Source organism: Equus quagga, chromosome 6, assembly GCF_021613505.1.
Source record: "Equus quagga isolate Etosha38 chromosome 6, UCLA_HA_Equagga_1.0, whole genome shotgun sequence".
In the NCBI taxonomy this organism is placed as follows: domain Eukaryota; kingdom Metazoa; phylum Chordata; class Mammalia; order Perissodactyla; family Equidae; genus Equus; species Equus quagga.
Genome location: NC_060272.1, coordinates 77,470,221 through 77,489,418, shown reverse-complemented (window position 1 = coordinate 77,489,418; position 19,198 = coordinate 77,470,221). Strand labels below are relative to the sequence as shown.

The following is a 19,198-nucleotide window of genomic DNA, read 5'->3' as shown; positions in this document are numbered from 1 at the left end:
AATCATAATATGGCTCCTTCGAGCACTAGAATGATACCAGCACATTCTTTTCACAGGAAAGGCACATGCAAAGGACTCTTCAGATAATGGGAATGATAAAAAAATATTAAATAAATTATAATAAGCAATGTAAGTATTTTAAAATTTACTCTTGGAAAGACAGTAAGTTACATAGAATCAGTTTTAGGAATAACTTTCCTACTTTCAGCTTTTTATGATTATTACAATAATGAGAGTAGTTAATATAGTAAAATCATCTAATCACGTCTTCACCCAGCTCATTCTGATGGATGGTGAGGCAGCTTTGCAAACGCTTCTCTGTCATGAGCTGCTGAACAAAAGGAAGCCTGTGAAAGTTGTATCATCATCCTCGTCTGCAAACAAGCCATTGAACCTCTCCCCTCCTGTCACCTGCACCCACACCTCGTCCCCAAGCTTCAGCTGCAGGATGGTGCCACCCGAGGCCTGGTCCTCAGAGCTCGTGTACCCATCCTTGGTGTGCAATATTTTTACTCCATTTTTGACCAAAGATACCTGAACGTTCCTGGAGAAAACAGTGACGTGGTAGGTGAAGTAATAGACCCCAGCAATGTGGCAAGTGAATTTCCCCGTGGCTATGTCAAAATGGTTGAATTCGTTATACAGGATCTTGTCAAATTTAATGGGTACATCTGAAGAAGGAAACTTGCTCAGCACTGTGAGCCCCACAGTGAAAGCACTTTTTGGCAAGACTGGAGTCTCACCAATTTTCCCTTTTTCTCCTCGATCCCCCTTCCAGCCTCTCATTCCCCGGACTCCTGGCTCACCCTGGGGCCCCAAGGGTCCAGCATCTCCCTTGGGACCAGGCTTTCCAATGGGGCCTATGGGGCCAGGGAGGCCGGGTGGGCCTGACAGTCCTGTGTTGCCCTTGAGCCCTTCTGGACCAGTGGGACCCACATCACCTTTATCCCCCTTTTGCCCTTGAGGGCCAGTCTCTCCTCTGAGGCCTTTCTCTCCCATGGGCCCAACGAATCCCTTTGGCCCGTGTTTCCCTGGGGATCCTCTTGAGCCTTGATCACCTTTGACACCTTTTGCTTCAACTTTTCCATCTGCTCCTAAGTAGAACAAGCAAGAACAAAGGAAGGGACAATTTGTGAGACATTACCTTGTGAAAAACAACTTTAGTTTTTCTGTTGTTGAGCATACAAACGAGATGAGGCAGAACACAGGTTCAAGATATGCTTCGAGTTTGAAAATTAATTCACTCCTAAATTGCACACGCACACACACGCAAACACCTTCTGACTGCTGTCTACTAAATTAGTGTCAGGGCTCACATTAGAAATTACGACTCTTTACCGTCTGGCTGCTGTCTGGCTGCTAAACAACGCCGTCCTTAGCAGAACACGTCTTTGGAGTAGGGAAGAACTGCGAAAGGCAGGTTAACTCAGGCGACTTTCAGTAGACTGACACTCAGCCCGAATTCTGTGGCATCCCCTAAAAAGCTCCTCAATCCAGTGAACACAAAATAAAGTCTGCAGTGTGGCATTCACTGCTCTCTACTGTCCAGCCCAGCCTGCCCACCATGCCAAGTGTGTCGCACTGTTCCTCATTCTGCCTGCAGACTCGGTGCTTCCCGTTTCCTCCGCCTTGAGTGGAGAGTAGTGGATACGAGCACGGCCTCTGGAGTTAAATGCCAGGATTCAATCCTGTCTCCACCGCTTGTGCACAGTGGGACGTTAGGCAAGCTGAGTAGCCACCCACACCTCTGCTTCCTCATCTGTGACACTGGGATCTACCACTACCTCATGTACAGGCTGTTGTATGAAGTGAGTCAATACATGAACAGCACTTGGAACAATCTAGCACAAAGCAAACACTCTATGTGTTTGCCATTCAGACCGTTCTCCTTCCGCATCAGTCACAACAGTCCTCACTACCCTCAGGGCCCAATTCGAGTGCCCCCTTCGGATGCACTCAGTCAAAATTCAGTCTCGCTCCTCAAGGCGCATCCACTAATTCAGGCTTCTGCAAACTATGGCCCGCGGGCCAACTCCAGCCTCTCGCCTGTTTTTGTGTGGCCCACAAGCTAAGAATGGTTTATGTTTTTAAGTGATCACAAATAATATTCTGCAATGCATGAAAATTATATAAAACTCAAATTTCTGTTTTCATAAACTGGAACACAGCCTTACTTATTTACGTAGCGTCTGTGGCTGCTTTTTGCTACAGTGACAGAGCTGAGTAGTCATGTATCACTTAACAATGGGGATACATTTTGAGAAACACGTCATTAGGTGATTTCGTTGTTGTGCGAACGTCACAGAGTGCACTTACACAAACCTAGAGACAGCCTACCACACACCTAGGCTCCATGGCGCTAATCTTATGGGACCACTGTCATATATGTGGTCCGTCAGTGACTGAAATGTTGTTATGCAGTGCGTGACCGTGGTTGTGACAGAGACCATATGGCCTGCAAAGCTGAAAATATTTACTATCTGGCCCGTTATAGAAACAGTTTGCCAGTCTCCGCACTGAATCATGAGCTTCTGGAGAGCAAGAACTGTGTTGCTGTGGTCATTGCATCATCCTCAGAGCCTAGTCAAGGCCTTGTCCTTGGTAAGCACTTAATAATTATTGTTAAATCACTGATAGTTCGGAATTAGAGCGTGGTAAATGGAACACAGTTTCTGACCTCGTTCTCCTTTCTCTCCATTCACCCCATCCTTCCCTGGACCACCAGGACGTCCTGGTTCTCCTAGGTGGGAAGAAGAAGAAAGACAAGAGTTAAAATTCCAGTTCTGATTTTCCTAGATATTGGTCTCAATCAGTGACAGAGGCTGGCGAGTCCTGACACACTCTCTCCACACACACAAGTGCAGGTGGAGGGGCAGGTGTGAGCGAGCAGCAAGGCTGCTGAGTTGTGTAAAAGAAGTGAATTATGAAATGGATTTAGTGGACTTCCCAAGCACCCAGCTCCAAGAGGGCAGGACGAGAGTGGAGTGTGCGCTCTCAGATGGCCATGAAGGTGTCTTATGTGACAGAACGTGAGCAGTGACTGAATGTTGGAGGCGTGGGTGGCTTTCTCACTTCTGCTCCCTTCCTATCACCTTGTGGAGAGTGGAGTGGAAGGTTTACTAGCCTCCTATGAAAACACAGAGGACTATGGTCACATGCTGCTATTTGGGATGGAAGGGAGGCTTCTGGAAGGATCTCTCTAGTGCCTTAGAGTGGTGGTAAATGTCAGTGATCAAGTTGGCATGGCAGACCCCATTTGGAATCTCCAGCAAGTGAGGTTTTGCTGACCATACAAGAGTCCTGATGCTCAGAACAGGCTACCCTGAGTCCAGCTTCGGTGTTCTGAGTCAGCAGGATGGAAGTGGCTCCAGGCATGGTGGCAGAAGAGCTCGCTAGGCCACAGGGCACCCGACGCTGGTTCCCCCATCCATAGGCACCCAATACTTCAGCACCACCGGCCAGCTGTGGGTGACAGGGGCAGGCTGGGCAAGCTTCCAGGTGCCAACACAGGACCGACACAGGCAGGTTTGTATCAGTGACAAGTCTGGTCTCCTGGGACTCCAGGCGGGGCAGGGAGCCCAAGCGCCCAACAGGAACTGGGTCCTTGGAGTCTCTGAGCCTCAGTGACCCCTACAGATGCCCCCCCATCCCCCCATCACTGGCCCACTTGAGGAATGAGTCCTCTTCCCCTTTCTTGTCTTGGTTTCCCTGCTTAATTCTCCCTCCACTCTCTAGAACAGTGGCCTCCAAGCTTTCATCATCCGAGTAACAGAGTGAACATCCATCCTAATCATGTACATTTATATGTTTCTAAATTATGTACAGGTAATGTTCTAAAAACGTGTTCATTGTAAAACATGCACACAAATACCTGTGAAGAGGGTAAGCTAAAGATGAAGTTAATTTTTAGTGTGAGAAATGTGATTGAATGTACTTCTAAGAAACAATATTTGGGGCTGGCTTGGTGGTGTAGTGGTTAATTTTGTCTGCTCTGCTCTGGTGGCCCAGGGTTTGCAAGTTTGGATCCCAGGCATGGACCTACACACCACTCATCAAGCCATGCTGTGGCAGCATCCCACATACAAAATAGAGGAAGATGGGCACAGATGTTAGCTCAGGGCTACTCCTCCTCACGCAAAAAAAGAGGAAGATTGGCAACAGATGTTAGCTCGGGGCCAATCTTCCTCACCAAAAAAAAAGGAAGAAAGAAAAAAGAAACATATATGTTATATATAATACATATAAACTATATATAAAACATATATGCTTTGAAGAAAGATGTAACACTTGAAAGAATGAATACCATTGAGGAAGAAGGAGAAAGATTCAACAGGGGAGAAGCTGAGAAATCTGGTGTTGGATACATGAGCATTTGTCTTTATTTTTCAGCTATCTACCTGTCTGTCATCTGTCTCCTTTTGTGTATATAAAATATTTTTAATAAAATTAAAAAATTAAAACCCCATACATTTGGAAATAAAACACGCCCCCCCCCCCCCCCGCCCCTCTTTGAGTCGGAGAGAGGGGATGGCTACCAGCAGGTGAGAGCACCACCTCACCTTGCCATGCCCCCTGGGCCAGAGGGTGCTGAGCTGCAGAAATATTGCCTTGGACTGGAGCAAAGTGTGCTCAGATTTTTTGGGAAAGCTAGAATGTGGCCCAGGTAGGTTGAGGTCATGACTGATGCCTGACTTTCAACCAGAAGAGTCTAAAGAAGCAGCCAAGTGAAGCTGCCCGAAAGGCAGCACAGAGGACATCTGCGCTGGGAATGCCCACCGCTCCTGAGTCTGCAGGGCACGGTTCCGAGCTCCATGCAGGCCAGGTGGCTGCCTCCAGAGGAGCCAGGCCTGAGATGATCAGTAAAGGCCTGCCAAGAAAACTGCTGCCAAGGCACGGGGATCCCAACAGCAAGAGAGCACAGGAAGAGACTGGGGACATTCAGGTGCACTTAGGCGAGCGTGCATTGCCCATCCCCAGGAATGGCGCAGAAGGTCCACAAAGAACCCCAGAAGAATCTCACAAGAGAAGAGCCAGCGCTGGGTCATCTTCCTCAGAGGGCGCCGATGCCAGATTTTAACAGCAGCAACTAAGTAACATCTTCTGACCCCTCTTCACCGGCCCAGCCCGTCTCTGGAGTCAAAGGTGGTCCTCGCAGCGAGGAGGGAGAGTGGAAGGGAAAGGTGGAGGACTCATCAAGACTCAGGCTTGTTCTGTGCATGTATGCATACACACACATGCGCGCGCGCACACACACACACACACACACACACACTGTGGTCCCAGTGTGGGGGTCGAAGAATGGATTTCATTAAGATTGAGAATTTGCCATTATCTTGGACTGGGCTTTTTACCACCCAGAAATGCGACAGGTCTAGTGCCTAAAAGTGACATGGACTTACTGGGATGTTATCCAGAAGGAGACCTCACAGAACAGATTTGCAGGGCAGTGGTTGGAGAGAAATGACATTGCTTCCTGGTGACACAGCTTCATCCAGCCCACCCAATAAACCTGCTAGACCCCCAAACACCACGAGCAGGGGACACCCAGAAACACCTATACTCCATTCATCTGTACAGAAGACTTCCCCTACTAAGTAATTTGTTCTAATACTTGCTTCTCCAAGTCTTAACAAAGGCTTTTTAAAAATCCATATTCCAACAGCATTTGCTGGCAAAGCATTAATTTTAGTCCATCTTCAAATTGCTTTCTGTGTCTTGTTTCAACCATTTTTAATTTAGCCAGAGGAATATCTTCTGATGTGATTAAGAAATCTCAAAAAAGGCTTCTAAATATTTATAAGTAAGTTTGGTGAAGACTTTGTACTACTTAATGTATTGCTGAGAAAAAACGGCAGTGGTTTGTGTGCACGTTCCACAGAGTCCTGACATGACTTATTCATTGAGGTGCTTCCTTCTGTGAATAACCAATATTTCAGAGGACCATTTACGGCTAGGACGGGGTTCATGTTAATGAATGTAAATGTAAATTCACATGCTCAAAGTCTTAATATTTCTAGTTTTGGGGGGACTTGTTGTCAGACTGCCTGGTTCATTGTTGTTTTTCCTGGCAGTGTGCTGCTGAAGCGCACTGAGCACAGAAACGATGGCGCTGCTATTCTCCTGTGATTCCTTCATGCTGCATTATCACATCCACCTTCGATCTTCAGTTTCTTTCCGGGAGCACTGCAGACACCCATCCGCGTGTAACAGTTCCATAGCATAATCTGAATATCCCTGCCGGGCACAGTGCCTGCAACACCCCACAGTGTGCTGAGGGCGGTGAGCATGGGAGGGCTCCCAGCCAGCCTGTTCACACTGTGGGGCTCCCACTCTTCCCACAGGAGGCGTGCCAGGCCCCGAATGACACACTGAATGAAAATAAACCAAGTGAGGCTACCCATGCCAATTCATATAGTAAATATTTTTAAAGCTCAATTTTTTTTCTTCACCTACATTTGTCTTTTAAAATGTCAATAGAAGTTTTTTTTTTTTTTTTGGAGGAAGATTAGCCCTCAGCTAACTACTGCCAGTCCTCCTCTTTTTGCTGAGGAAGCCTGGCTCTGAGCTAACATCCGTGCCCATCTTCCTCTAGTTTATACGTGGGACGCCTACCACAGCATGGCTGCCAAGCAGTGCCATGTCCGCACCCGGGATCCGAACCAGCGAACCCCAGGCCACCGAGAAGCGGAACGTGCGAACTTAACCACTGCGCCACCGGGCCTGCCCCCTCAATAGAAGTTTTGATGTTTTCTTCCTGCACTCAGATCATTCTGCTTGTGTCTTAGGTATGCGACTCTGTGGTCAGACCAGGGCTCAAGAAACCCCTTCAAAAGTCATCTGGTGTTATGGAAACCACACACATCCTGGCTTTTGCAAATCTCCTTCCCAGAGGCTGGATCCTGTCCTCTAGTCCCAAAACCTTGGTGCGGGTCCCAGCATATGGCATAGACACCTGAGGAGCAGCTGTGCACTTCAGGTCACTGTCCGTTTTTGTGTTCTCGTCACTCCGCATCATCTGCCTTCCCACGGGGCAAGGTGGTGACTCTCACCTGCACCACAGCTAGGTGCTGTCTGTCAAGTGCCTAGCAATCAAACCCCTCTGCAGGCCCCATGTGCCAAAGGTCCCTCACACCTGTCGCCTGGGGCAGATCTGTGACGTCATATAACCGTACTCCTGAAAAGGGTCTTGTAGCATCAGAGATGATGGCTCCCAAACAGGCATCCCCACTAGAGGAGAAAGTCCAAGAGGACAGGGTCCTGTCGGTCTTGTCCTGCACTGTCCCCAGCACCTGACCCAGACTCTGGCCTGGAGCAGGCTCTCCACAAGCGTCTGCCTGGTGAGGGGTGGATGGTGGAAGGGGATGAGCAGGCAGGTGATGACCACACGCATGATGAGTGAGTGAGTGAGGTAAAAGGCACAGAGGGACAGATGGAGGAGTAGCTGAAGGCTGCCAGGGGTCAGTACCTGCGTCCCCTTTGTCACCCTTTGCTCCATCTCGTCCATCTCTTCCAGGCAAGCCGTTGTGACCGGGATTCCCCGGGATGCCAGGGTGCCCCTGCCTGCACGTGTCCTGTGAGTTCACCTTCCCTGTGCAGATTCCAGTGACAAGCAGCAGCCACCAGATCCTCATGGCTCAGGTATCAGAGCTGAACTAAAAGAGGGAAACACAGACCGAAAGGAGAAACCTTTGTTGCTGGGGCCACGACACAGCCTCTCTTTCTTGCACTGCACTCTGTTCCTTGGACCCACCCTGGTCAGACTTGGACAGAAGGGTCAGGGCAGGTCAGGGGAGAAGCTGGTAGCAGACCTTGCTGCTCATGATCAGAAGTACGTTGTCCTTGGAAGGGACGCGTGTGATTGCGATCACTCTTAAGGGTGAGTGATTAAGGCCGAGTTCCATGTCAGGATACTTCCACTGACAATTTCACTCGGGGCAAACCACTTTTTGGAGCTAGCGGAGAGATTAATGCTTATTTCTCTCACAGGGCTGCTGTAAAAACCAAATTTGATCACAATGTGCATGAAAGCACATTTTAAACAGTAAAGCAAACATAGAATTAGCATTTGATCCATAACTCCCACTCCTGGGTATATATGCAAAAGAACTGAAAGGAGGGACTCCAGCAGATATTTCTACTCCCATGGTGATAACAGCATTATTCACAATACCCAAAAGGTGGAAACGACACACATGTCCGTCGACACATGAATGGATAAACAAAATGTGGTATATTCGTACAATGGAATATTATTCAGCCTTAAAAAGGAAGGAAATTCTGACACATGGTATAATGTGGATGAACTTAAAGACGTTATGTGAAGTGAAATAAGCCAGACACAAAAAGACAAATAGTATATAATTACACTTATACGAGGTGCCTAGAGCAGTCAAATTCATGCGGATGGAAAGTAGAATGGGGGTTGCCTGGGGCTGGGGGAGGAGGCTGGGGGAGGAGGCTGGGGAGTTAGTCTGTAGTGGGGAGAGAGGTTCAGTTTGGGAAGATGAATTCTGGAAATGGATGGTGGTGATGGTTGCACAACAACGTGAATGTATTTAATGCCACTGAATTGTACACTTCAAAGTGGTCAAAGTGGTAAGTTTTATGTTATGTATATTTTACCACAATAAAAAAAATAAAGTTAAGTTAAAAAATAGTAAAGCGTTCCAAGCAGTCCTACTGTGATTAGATGTGTTTGAGGTTTTGTTTTACAGGAGGCCACTGTGAAGAAGGCCACATGCACACACACCAGAGGGCACACAGCTTGAGAAGTACGCTTTCAAGTCCCCCAGTCAAGTTAACGATTTGCTTTCCAACCTCATCGTGAGCTAAGTCAATGCTGAGACCTGCAGGAGAGGAGTGAATTAGGAGACGTGTTCTTGACAAAGAGGACAAGGCCAGACCCCACAGTCGTGTGAGCACATGGGATTCGTAGGCCCTCCTGCCCAGTCAGATCTCCCCAGGGAGGGGCACGTGGCACCACAGCCCTCTCCTTCATGGCCCCTGTCATGGTAGGAGGTTACATTTGCTTATATAATTGCATGACTAACAATCAGACTGTATCTTCCTCATTATTGTGTTCCCAGTACTCCAACTTAAGCCTGTAAGATCAGGTTGAATAAATATGTGTTGAATGGAATGAAAGTATCATGGTAGATATCTTAAGACTTAAAGAAGATAATAACAGGAGTGACATCAGCATGATGGCAAATTGAGCTTGCCCAGGACTCTCTCCCTCCAACATACAACAAAAAGGAGCAACCATATTCCAACAAAAAAATATCCTGATAGCACAGGAAACCTCAGAGACCCACAGCAGCCAAACGACAGAGGGCAGAGAGGCTGGAGTCCCCTTTGGAGGAGCTGGAATGGAGTAAGAGAGAACTTCGCTCCCTCCCCTAAAGACTGGGATCACTGTGGCGGGAGGCTCCATGAGGGAAGGAGTGGGGGAGGGGTCGCACATTCACAGGATCACCCAGGACTCCCTAGCACCCTTGCAGCCAAGAGGGAAGCCCTCTAATGGGGCAAAAGCTTTCACATGGAGTGACCTCATCAAGCCAAGACCCCAGGAGACCAGATAGCGAGAGCTGATTGGGAAACCCGGGTCTGTGTGCAAGAGAAAGTGCTCCCCACCCCATACTGTGCTACACCATCTTGGCTGAAGGCGGAGGGCTCAGAATACACATCTCTCGACCCCCATGTAGTGGCGACAGGCTATAACTGCAATCAAATAATAGCACTATGTGAAAAAATCGTTCTAGCATCAAACAGATAAAAACTCCAGACCAGAAGACAAACAATAAAAACACAGAATTATGTCCTGAGGACTTGGAAATAAGTAAACTAAACGACAATGAATTTAGAATAGCTATCATCAAAAAACTCAATGAGGTAAAGAAAAATATAGAGAAACAAGTCAACGAGTTCTGGAGTTACTTCACAGAAGAGATTGAAACTATAAAGAAGAATCAATCAGTAATACTAGAGATGAAAAATACAATGAATCAGATAAAACAGAATAGGGATTCCCTGAATGCCCGTGTGGACACCATAGAGGAGCAAATTAGCATAACTGGAGATAGACAGGTTGAATGGCTCCAGACAGAGGAAGAAAGAGAACTAAGAATAAAAAGAAATGAAGAAAATCTCCAAGAAATAGCCAACTCAATGAGGAAATGCAGCATAAGAATTATAGGTATACCTGAAGGCGAAGAAAAGGAGAATGGAGCAGAAAGTGTGCTCAAAGAAATAATAGCAGAGAACTTTCCAAATCTAGGGAATGAGAGAGAAATGTGTGTGGAGGAAGCTTTCAGATCTTCTAGATATGTCAATGTAAAAAGACCTACTGCAAGGTATATACTAGTAAAAAGGGCAAAACTGAATGACAAAGAAAGAATACTCAGGGCAGCAAGGCAGAAGAAAATAACTTACAAAGGAACCCCTATCAGACTTTCAGTGGATTTCTCTGCAGAAACCTTACAAGCTAGGAGAGATTTGAATGACATATTCAAAACTTTAAAAGATAAAAATCTTCAGCCAAGAATACTCTATCCAGTAAAAATATCCTTCAGATATGAGGGAGAAATTAAATCTTTCCCAGACAAACAAAAGCTAAGGGACTTCGTAGCCACAAGGCTCCCCCTACAAGAAATCCTCAAAAAGTCCCTCATATCTGAAAAAAGAAAAAAAGGGAGAAAGGGGTCACAAAACACAGAGTAAGGAGACAAATAGATAGAATCAGAATAGGATAGCAAATATTAAACTATAGCATTAGGATAAAGGGAATAAAAACACCAAAAACAAGGACAATCTTATCACTTTAACCACAAACTCACAACACAAGTTGGAATAAGAGGTGAAAATAATAACTTAGGAGAGGAGGAGGAAAGGCACTGAATCAGTTTAGGTTAAGGAAATAAGAGGCCACAGAAATGGACTATGTTATGCACGAGATTCTGAATACAAACTTTAGGGTAGCCACTAAGCTAAATAACAGAACAGAGACACAAAAAATAAAATAAGGAAAAAGCTAAGAAACCCAGCATAAGAAACTGCAGAAGTCAGTGGTTAGGCCAAAACACACAGGACAAGAAACAAAGGAAATGCAGGAAAACCAGAATATGAGTGACAGAATGACAGCATTAAGCCCTCATGCATCAATAATCACCCTCAATGTAAACGGATTGAACTCTCCAATAAAAAGACACAGAGTGGCAAGATGGATTAAAGAACAAGATCCAATAATTCGTTGCCTCCAGGAAACACACCTCAACCCCAAGGACAAACACAGGCTCAGAGTGAAGGGGTGGAAGATGATACTCCAAGCTAATGGCAAACAAAAGAAAGCAGGTGTTGCAATTATTATATCAGACAAAGCAGATTTCAAGATAAGACAGGTAAAGAGAGATATAGAGGGTCAATATATAATGATCAAAGGGACACTACATCAAGAAGAAATAATGCTTATAAACATCTATGCACCCAACACAGGAGCACAAAGTTCATAAAGCAACTACTAACAAACATAAAAGAAGATATCAAATATGACACAATAATAGTAGGGGACCTCAACACCCCACTCACATCAATGGACAGATCATCCAGACAGAAAATTTACAAGGAAAGAGTGGAATTAAACGAAAAGCTAAAACAGTTGGACTTAATAGACATATATAAACACTCCATCCAAAAACAGCAGAATACACATTTTTCTTGAGTGCACATGGAACATTCTCAAGGATAGACCATATGTTGGGAAACAAGGCAAGCCTCTATAAATTTTGAAAAATCAAAATAATAACAAGCATCTTCTCCGATCATAATGCTATAAAGCTAGAAATTAATTACAAGAAAAAAGCTGAGAAGGGAACAAAGATGTGGAAACTAAACAATATGCTATTGAACAAGTAATGGATCATTGAAGAAATTAAAGAAGAAACCAAAAAATATCTGGAGACAAATGAAAATGATAACATGCTATACCAACTCATATTGGATACAGCAAAAGCTGTATTAAGAGGGAAATTCATCGCATACAGGCACACCTTAACAAATAAGAAAAATCCCAAATAAGCAATCTCAAATTACACCTAACTGAATTAGAGAAAGAAGAACAAACAAAGCCTAAAGTCAGCATAAGGAGAGAAATAATAAAAATCAGAGAAGAAATAAATGCTATTGAAACAAAAAAGGCAGTGGAAAGGATCAATGAAACAAAGAGCTGGTCCTTTGAGAAGATACATAAAATTGACAAACCCCTAGCCAGACTTACAAAGAAAAAAAGAGAGAAAGCTCAGATAAACAAAATCAGAAATGAAAGAGGAGAAATAACAACAGATTCCACAGAAATACAACGGATTATAAAAGAATACTACGAAAAACTATATGCCAGCAAAATGGATAACCTAGAGGAAATGGATAAATTCTTGGACTCTTACAACCTCCCAAAGCTGAGTAAAGAGGAAGCAGACAATTTGAACAGACCAATCACAAGTAAAGAGATTGAAACAGCAATCAAAAGCATCCCAAAGAATAAAACCCCAGGACCAGATGGCTTTCCTGGGGAATTCTACCAAACTTTTAGAGAGGATATAATACCTATGCTTTTCAAGGTATTCCAAAAAAGTAGGGAGGATGGAACACTTTCTAACACATTCTATGAGGCCAACATCATGCTGATACCAAAGCCTGACAAGGACAGCACAAAAAAGGAGAACTTCAGGCCAATATCACTGATGAACATAGATGCAAAAATTCTCAACAAAATTTTGGCAACCCGAATTCAGCAATTCATCAAAAAGATCATACATCATGATCAAGTGGGATTCATACCAGGGACACAGGGATGGTTCAACATCCACAAATCAATCAACGTGATACACCACATCAACAAACTGAGGAATAAAAACCACAGGATCATCTCAATAGATGCAGAGAAAGCATTTGACAAGATCCAACAGCCATTTATGACAAAAACTCTGAACAAAATGGGGATAGAAGGAAATTACCTCAATATAATAAAGGCCATATATGACAAACCCACAGCCAACATCATACTCAATGGGCAAAAACTGAGCACCATCCCCCTGAAAACAGGAACGAGACAAGGATGCCCTCTATCACCACTCTTATTCAACATAGTACTGGAGGTTTTGGCCAGAGCAATTAGGCAAGAGAAAGGAATAAAAGGAATCCAAATAGGGAGGGAAGAAGTGAAACTCTCGCTGTTTGCAGATGACATGATCTTATATATAGAAAACCCCAAAGAAGCCATTGGAAAACTTTTAGAAGTAATCAACAACTACAGCAAAGTTGCAGGGTATAAAATCAACTTACATAAATCAGTAGCATTTCTATACTCTAATAATGAACTAACAGAAAAAGAACTCAAGAACACAATGCCATTCACAATCGCAACAAAAGAATAAAATACCTCAGGGTAAATTTAACTAAGGAAGTGAAAGACTTATACAACGAAAACTACAAGGCTTTCCTGAAAGAAATGGATGACGACATGAGATGGAAAGACATTTCATGTACATGGATTGGAAGAATAAACATAGTTAAAATGTCCATACTACCTAAAGCAATCTATAGATTCAGTGTAATCCCAATCAGAATCCCACTGACGTCCTTTACAGAAATAGAACAAAGAATCCTAAAATTCATATGGGGCAACAAAAGATCCTGAATTGCTAAAGCAATCCTGAGAAAAAAGAACAAAGCTAGAGGTATCACAATCTCTGACTTCAAAACATACCACAAAGCTACAGTAATCAAAACAGCATGGTACTGCTACAAAAACAGGTGCACAGATCAATGGAACAGAATTGAAAGCCCAGAAATAAAACCACACATCTATGGACAGCTAATTTTTGACAAAGGAACTGAGGGCATACAATGGAGAAAAGAAAGTCTTTTCAACAAATGGTGCTGGGAAAACTGGACAGCCACATGTAAAAGAATGAAAATTGACCATTCTTTTTCACCATTCACCAAAATTAACTCAAAATGGATCAAAGACCTAAAGGTAAGACCTGAAACCATAAGGCTTCTAGAAGAAAATGTAGGCAATACAATCTTTGACATCAGTATTAAAAGGATCTTTTCGGACACCATGTCTTCTCAGAGAAGGGAAACAAGAGAAAGAATAAACAAATGGGACTTCATCAGACTAAAGAGGTTCTTCAAGGCAAAGGAAAACAGGTTTGAAACAAAAAAACAACCCACTAATTGGGAAAAAATATTTGCAAGTCATATATCTGACAAAGGGTTAATCTCCATAATATATAAAGAACTCATACAATTCAACAACAAAAGATAAAACAACCCAATCAAAAAATGGGTGGGAGACATGAACAGACATTTCTCCAAAGAAGATATACGGATGGCCAATAGGCACATGAAAAGATGTTCATCATTGCTGATCATCAGGGAAATGCAAATCAAAACTACACTAAGATATCACCTTATACCCATTAGAATGACAAAAATAACCAAAACAAATAGTAACAAATGTTGGAGAGGTTGTGGAGAAAAAGGAACCCTCATACACTGCTGGTGGGAATGCAAACTGGTGCAGCCACTATGGAAAACTATGGAGATTTCTCAAAAAATCAAAAATAGAACTACCATACGATCCAGCTATCCCACTACTGGGTATCTATCCAAAGAGCTTGAAGTCAGCAATTCCAAAAGTCCCATGCACCCCAATGTTCATTGCAGCATTATTTACAATAGCTAAGATGTGGAAGCAACCTAAGTGCCCATCAACAGATGACCGGATAAAGAAGATATGGTGTATATACACAATGGAATACTACTCAGCCATAAAAAAGAATAAAATCATCCCATTCACAACAACATGGATGGACCTTAAGGGAATTATGTTAAGTGAAATAAGGCAGATAGAGACGGACAATCTCTGTATGTCTCCACTCATATGAGGAATTTAAACATGTAGACAAACAGAACAGATTAGCGGCTACCAGGGGAAAGGGGGGATGGGGGTGGCCACAAAGGGTGAGGGGTGCACCTACAACACGACTGACAAACAATAATGTACAACTGAAATTTCACAAGATTGTAAACTATCACAAACTCAACAAAAATTAACTTAAAAAAAACTACTTGAATTCTCAGAAAGCAAAACAAAACATAAAGCTGATGTGACTGGTTAGAGCCCAGATCCTCAGGCAGCACCGAAGGCAGCGTGTGGCTGCCCAGCCCTTCAGAGTTAACGAGAAAACGTTCATATCTTTGACCCCGTAATCTCATCCCTAAAATTCTCCTCGGTAATCCAAAATTCGTGTGCCAAAGATTTCAACCCCAGCACTATCTATAATGGCGAAGAAGGGCATGCTGTGTAATGTGTAAGACGAGTGGTTTAGGAAGCAGAATATTACGGAACCACTAAACTGATTATGAAGGTTACGTAGAAATATGTAAAAGATATATGTTGTGTTGAATTTTTTAAAAGTAGATTAAATGCTGCACGTGTTATGAGGGTACCATGTAATCACACAGGCGTATTGACACAAACTAGAAGCAAGCCTATCCAAATGAACATGGTTACTCTAGAACGCCAGGGTTATGGGAGTGTTTCCTTTTTAAAAAATGCTTTTTTACAGTGTCTATAAAAATATTTCCATATATATTGTAAAACCAGCTCAATTCTGTCATCCAAAGGATTGTACTGCCATCTTCTGGAAGCCTCTAAATATCACAGGGTCCAATTCAACGCAGAGTATTTTTGGAAAAGGAAATACAGATGTTTCCCTTTGAAGTCACAAACTTACGCCGCTCCAGGAAATGGAGTTTTTTTCGAGCCAAATTCCATGAATAATCTACACCAGGCTCTTCTGTTTAACTCAGAAGTGACCAGTAGCAGTCAAATCTAAATCGTACAGACCAACTTCTGTTAAGAGGTCTACATTTTTTCTTCTTATATTTTTCCAAATATGTGTTAGAATTATTCTGGTAATAGAAAGGCCACAAGATCATAAAGGTATGAAATTGAAATAAACTCCGTTTTGTTCTCCAGCTAGAGAAGAGCTGAGATAAAAGCAAACCTTTGTCCTTCTGTGGCTCCTTCACCAGTTTTGCACTCAACAGAGGCAGCCTGTGTCCAGCTTGCTGCTACCCCCGCAGCGTGAAGACGACCGTCGGCAGTGATTTTGAATAATGGAACACGCTTCGCTCCCAAATAAGCAGAGAAATAAACTGTGGCACTATCTCCAACAAGGAACCATAGAAAAGGGACATGAGGGTTTGTACAAGGAATATAGTAGAAATTATATTAATATGTTATTTTTAAAAATAGAAAATTACATTTGTGCTACTCACAGAGTCATGGGTTGGATGGCCAGTTTCATGAGTTCATCCACAGTTAATAGGCCCAGCTTCTAATTCCTGTGTCTGGTGTTTCTCCAAAATGCACTAGAGCCATTCCCATCGGTCGCCCATCTTTCCCTCCCGCCCTCCCGCTGTCTTCTGTCACCCAATCACGGCCACCACTCCCCCTTTGTTCTCCACGCTGCCCTAGACTAGCCAGCACTGATCAGGCACCAACCTGGGAGCTTTTGAAGATAGTGACTGCATCTTTCCATTTTCTTATTTTTAGGACCTCACAGTCAAATGTTTGTTGAATAACTAAATGAATGAAAGAATATTATCTTGGTTCCACATGTGTGCAAATCATCACCTGGGTAGGGGAGTGGATGTTAAAGCCAATCGTCGTAATGCTTTTGGTGGAGATCACTAGTTTCTCCAAAACCTCTTCTCAGCTTCTTCCGCGGGAATAGAAATTCTAGCTGAGCATGCGGCTGCCCACAGTAGACTACTGAAGGCCAGATATTGCCAGGAAACTAGATTCTCGCCAGTGGGAAGTGACCAAAAGTGTATGTGCAACTTGTGGAGCCCACCATTAGAGGGAGGCAGTGTGCCCTTCCCTGCCCCTCCCTGTCCCTGTGGCTGGGGTGCCCATGGGGTGGTGAGCCATTTAGAGTCCCAAAAGGAGGGTGACGCTTTGGGGATAGAAAAATCCTAGTCTCTGATGACTGCACAGACCAGACCTGGCCGAGCAGCCCATCTTTGACAGGAGAGAGAAATATACTACTAACTTGCCTACTAAGCTTCTGTTATTTGGGGTCTGTTTTATGCACAGCTAAGGCTAGATCTTGGCTAATGCAAGGTTTCTGCTGTCAAAGGTGTGGGCACTCATCCACAGTGAGGAAGGTTTGTGCACGTCATAGTCTGTTAGCCCAATAGTCAGAGTGGCTGAGGACTGCCTGGGTATACACCCCTCCTGGCGACACATTAAAAAACCAACAATCGTCACTGCCTGAGACAGAGGAGTACAATCAGTGATGCCTGGAGAACAGATGCAATCAGTCTGCTGAACGCTGAGTTCACGGGGTCAGAAGCCTTGGGGAGCCACTATGACCTCATAAATCTGATGCACTGATGTGGTTTGGGGCAAGGGGGCACAGGCTGCAGGTGACTTTGGAGGTACTGTTTTTAGCCCCAAATAAAACAGGGTCTTAGTTAACTTCTTATTTCTGGGCTGTTTCTCCCATGCTTGACCTGTTTTTCCTTCACTACTGATTTCTCACTAAAAGGTTACTCAGTGGCCCTCCTGATGAATTTTCTCCAAGGACATGACATCCCTAATTCACAGCCAGGGTTGAGAGTTTCTACTCTTTCAGAGTCTTACTTCCCCAAAACTAAGATTTAATAAACACCTGCCAGAACCCAGCTGAGCAACATTTACTAGGACTCCAGACCTCTGAGCCTCTGCTGCTTTTGCGCATAAAATGCAAGGGATGGACGAACCCCCAACATCCCTCCCAGATTCGAAAGTCTAAGATTCTAAAATCTCTGAATTTCCTTCACTGACCATTTCCTTCCAGGTGCTCTATACATTGTACACTTTATATATTTCTTCTTCAACCTGTTGAAGGGGCTTGTTTTTAAACTACACTGTGTAAATCAATATAGCCATAAACATAAAAATGTACACATTGAAATTTGTGCAAGACAATCTATGAGCTTCTCTAGAAAGCTGAGTAGGAAAGTCTGCTACTCTCATGATTTGTCCTGTGGTTTCACCACTCCTCCCAGTCAGTGTGCAGAGTTCTGGCCGAAGATTTTCAAAATTCTACTTTTCCCCCGTTTAGCCTCTTCCTCAGAAGGGTATTTGAATCGCTGGCTCCTTCCCTCCCCAACTCCACCGACATCTGCCTACTTTGCAGATAATAAGCAGGATTATCACACTCTGATAATATAAGAGCTGTTTTAGGACACCGATGCCTTAAAATGAATGTAAAGAAATTGTTTTCTAATGCACTTACCTGACCCCCAGGGCTGTGGGCTGCACCCAGGTGCTGGGCAAACCAGGAATTAAGGGCCAAGGAAAGAAAATCCTGCCTTCCTGACCCCGAATTCCCGGGTGGATGTATCTACAAAATAGCAGGAAGAGGCGGGAACAGAGTCGGCACAAGATGTCTTGGAAGAGCTTCAAAACTTGCAGCGGCTCTGAGTCAGGTAGCAAATTCACCAGCACCATTTGAGAAAAGCTCGCTCCCTTTGTCTTGTAAGGTACACTTTCAACCGGAGTCTGGAGGTAGGAATCCCCACAGCAGGTTTCTTCCCTTAAAGGGATGATCGTGCCTCTGCTTGAGCAGCTGGTCAGCTGACCTTGGTCAGTTATGGGCCAACAGGGCAAACCTGAAGATGAACAGCACCAGGTCTCATTCGGATTCTGGACCATTAGAACTGACATCATTTAACTAGCCCTTTCCAGCTTCTGCATAATGCCTTTAATTTTAGGCATTTGTGTACATAAGGATTTAACACCCATTCCCTTCTCTCTCACACACACTCCTACCTGCCACTGAGAAAAATATGGTGAAACTACTTTTTCAATGCCATGTAATCATTGATTCTTAACTTTTCCCAGTGACTGTCTGTTAACGTTAACCTCTAACTTAAAAACAGCATCAAGAAGACACGATTTCTCAGAGGTGCTGAGGAGAACTGAGTTGGACGTTAGAGGCCACATGGAGAATGGGCCATGTGGGTGTAAGGTGTGGGGGCCTGGAATTGGCCACCCCAAGATATGTCTCTTTGGCATGAGGATTGTTTGGGGCTGGTTACTTTTAATAAACTGCAGACAGTCAAGCAACTCTGAAAAGCAGAG

At 44.0% G+C, this 19,198-nt stretch overlaps 1 protein-coding gene across 2 annotated transcripts; it reads right to left on the bottom strand.

The window, feature by feature from the left end:
* Nucleotides 1-321: 321 nt before the first annotated feature.
* On the bottom strand, nucleotides 322-18,430 carry LOC124241365 (complement C1q and tumor necrosis factor-related protein 9A). 2 transcript variants are annotated; one of them, XM_046665103.1, is made up of 5 exons: nucleotides 18,351-18,421; nucleotides 16,071-16,192; nucleotides 7,466-7,652; nucleotides 2,678-2,740; nucleotides 322-1,094 (listed from the first exon to the last, which is right to left on the bottom strand). In XM_046665103.1, exons 3-5 carry the CDS (start codon nucleotides 7,629-7,631, stop codon nucleotides 322-324), a joined length of 1,002 nt encoding a protein of 333 aa, XP_046521059.1. In that variant the 5' UTR covers nucleotides 7,632-7,652; nucleotides 16,071-16,192; nucleotides 18,351-18,421. The 2 variants fall into 2 exon arrangements, with proteins under 2 accessions (XP_046521059.1, XP_046521060.1); XM_046665104.1 differs by lacking the exon at nucleotides 16,071-16,192 and having other exon boundaries at nucleotides 18,351-18,430.
* Nucleotides 18,431-19,198: the final 768 nt, after the last annotated feature.

Coding starts and splice junctions, on each gene's coding strand:
- LOC124241365 (XM_046665104.1), bottom strand. CDS start 7,631: ATGAGGATCTGGTGGCTGCTGCTTGTCACTGGAATCTGCACAGGGAAG. Junction 2,741..7,465: donor GGGTGACAAAGGGGACGCAG/GTACTGACCCCT, acceptor CTTCCCACCTAG/GAGAACCAGGACGTCCTGGT. Junction 1,095..2,677: donor TGGAGAGAAAGGAGAACGAG/GTCAGAAACTGT, acceptor TGTTCTACTTAG/GAGCAGATGGAAAAGTTGAA.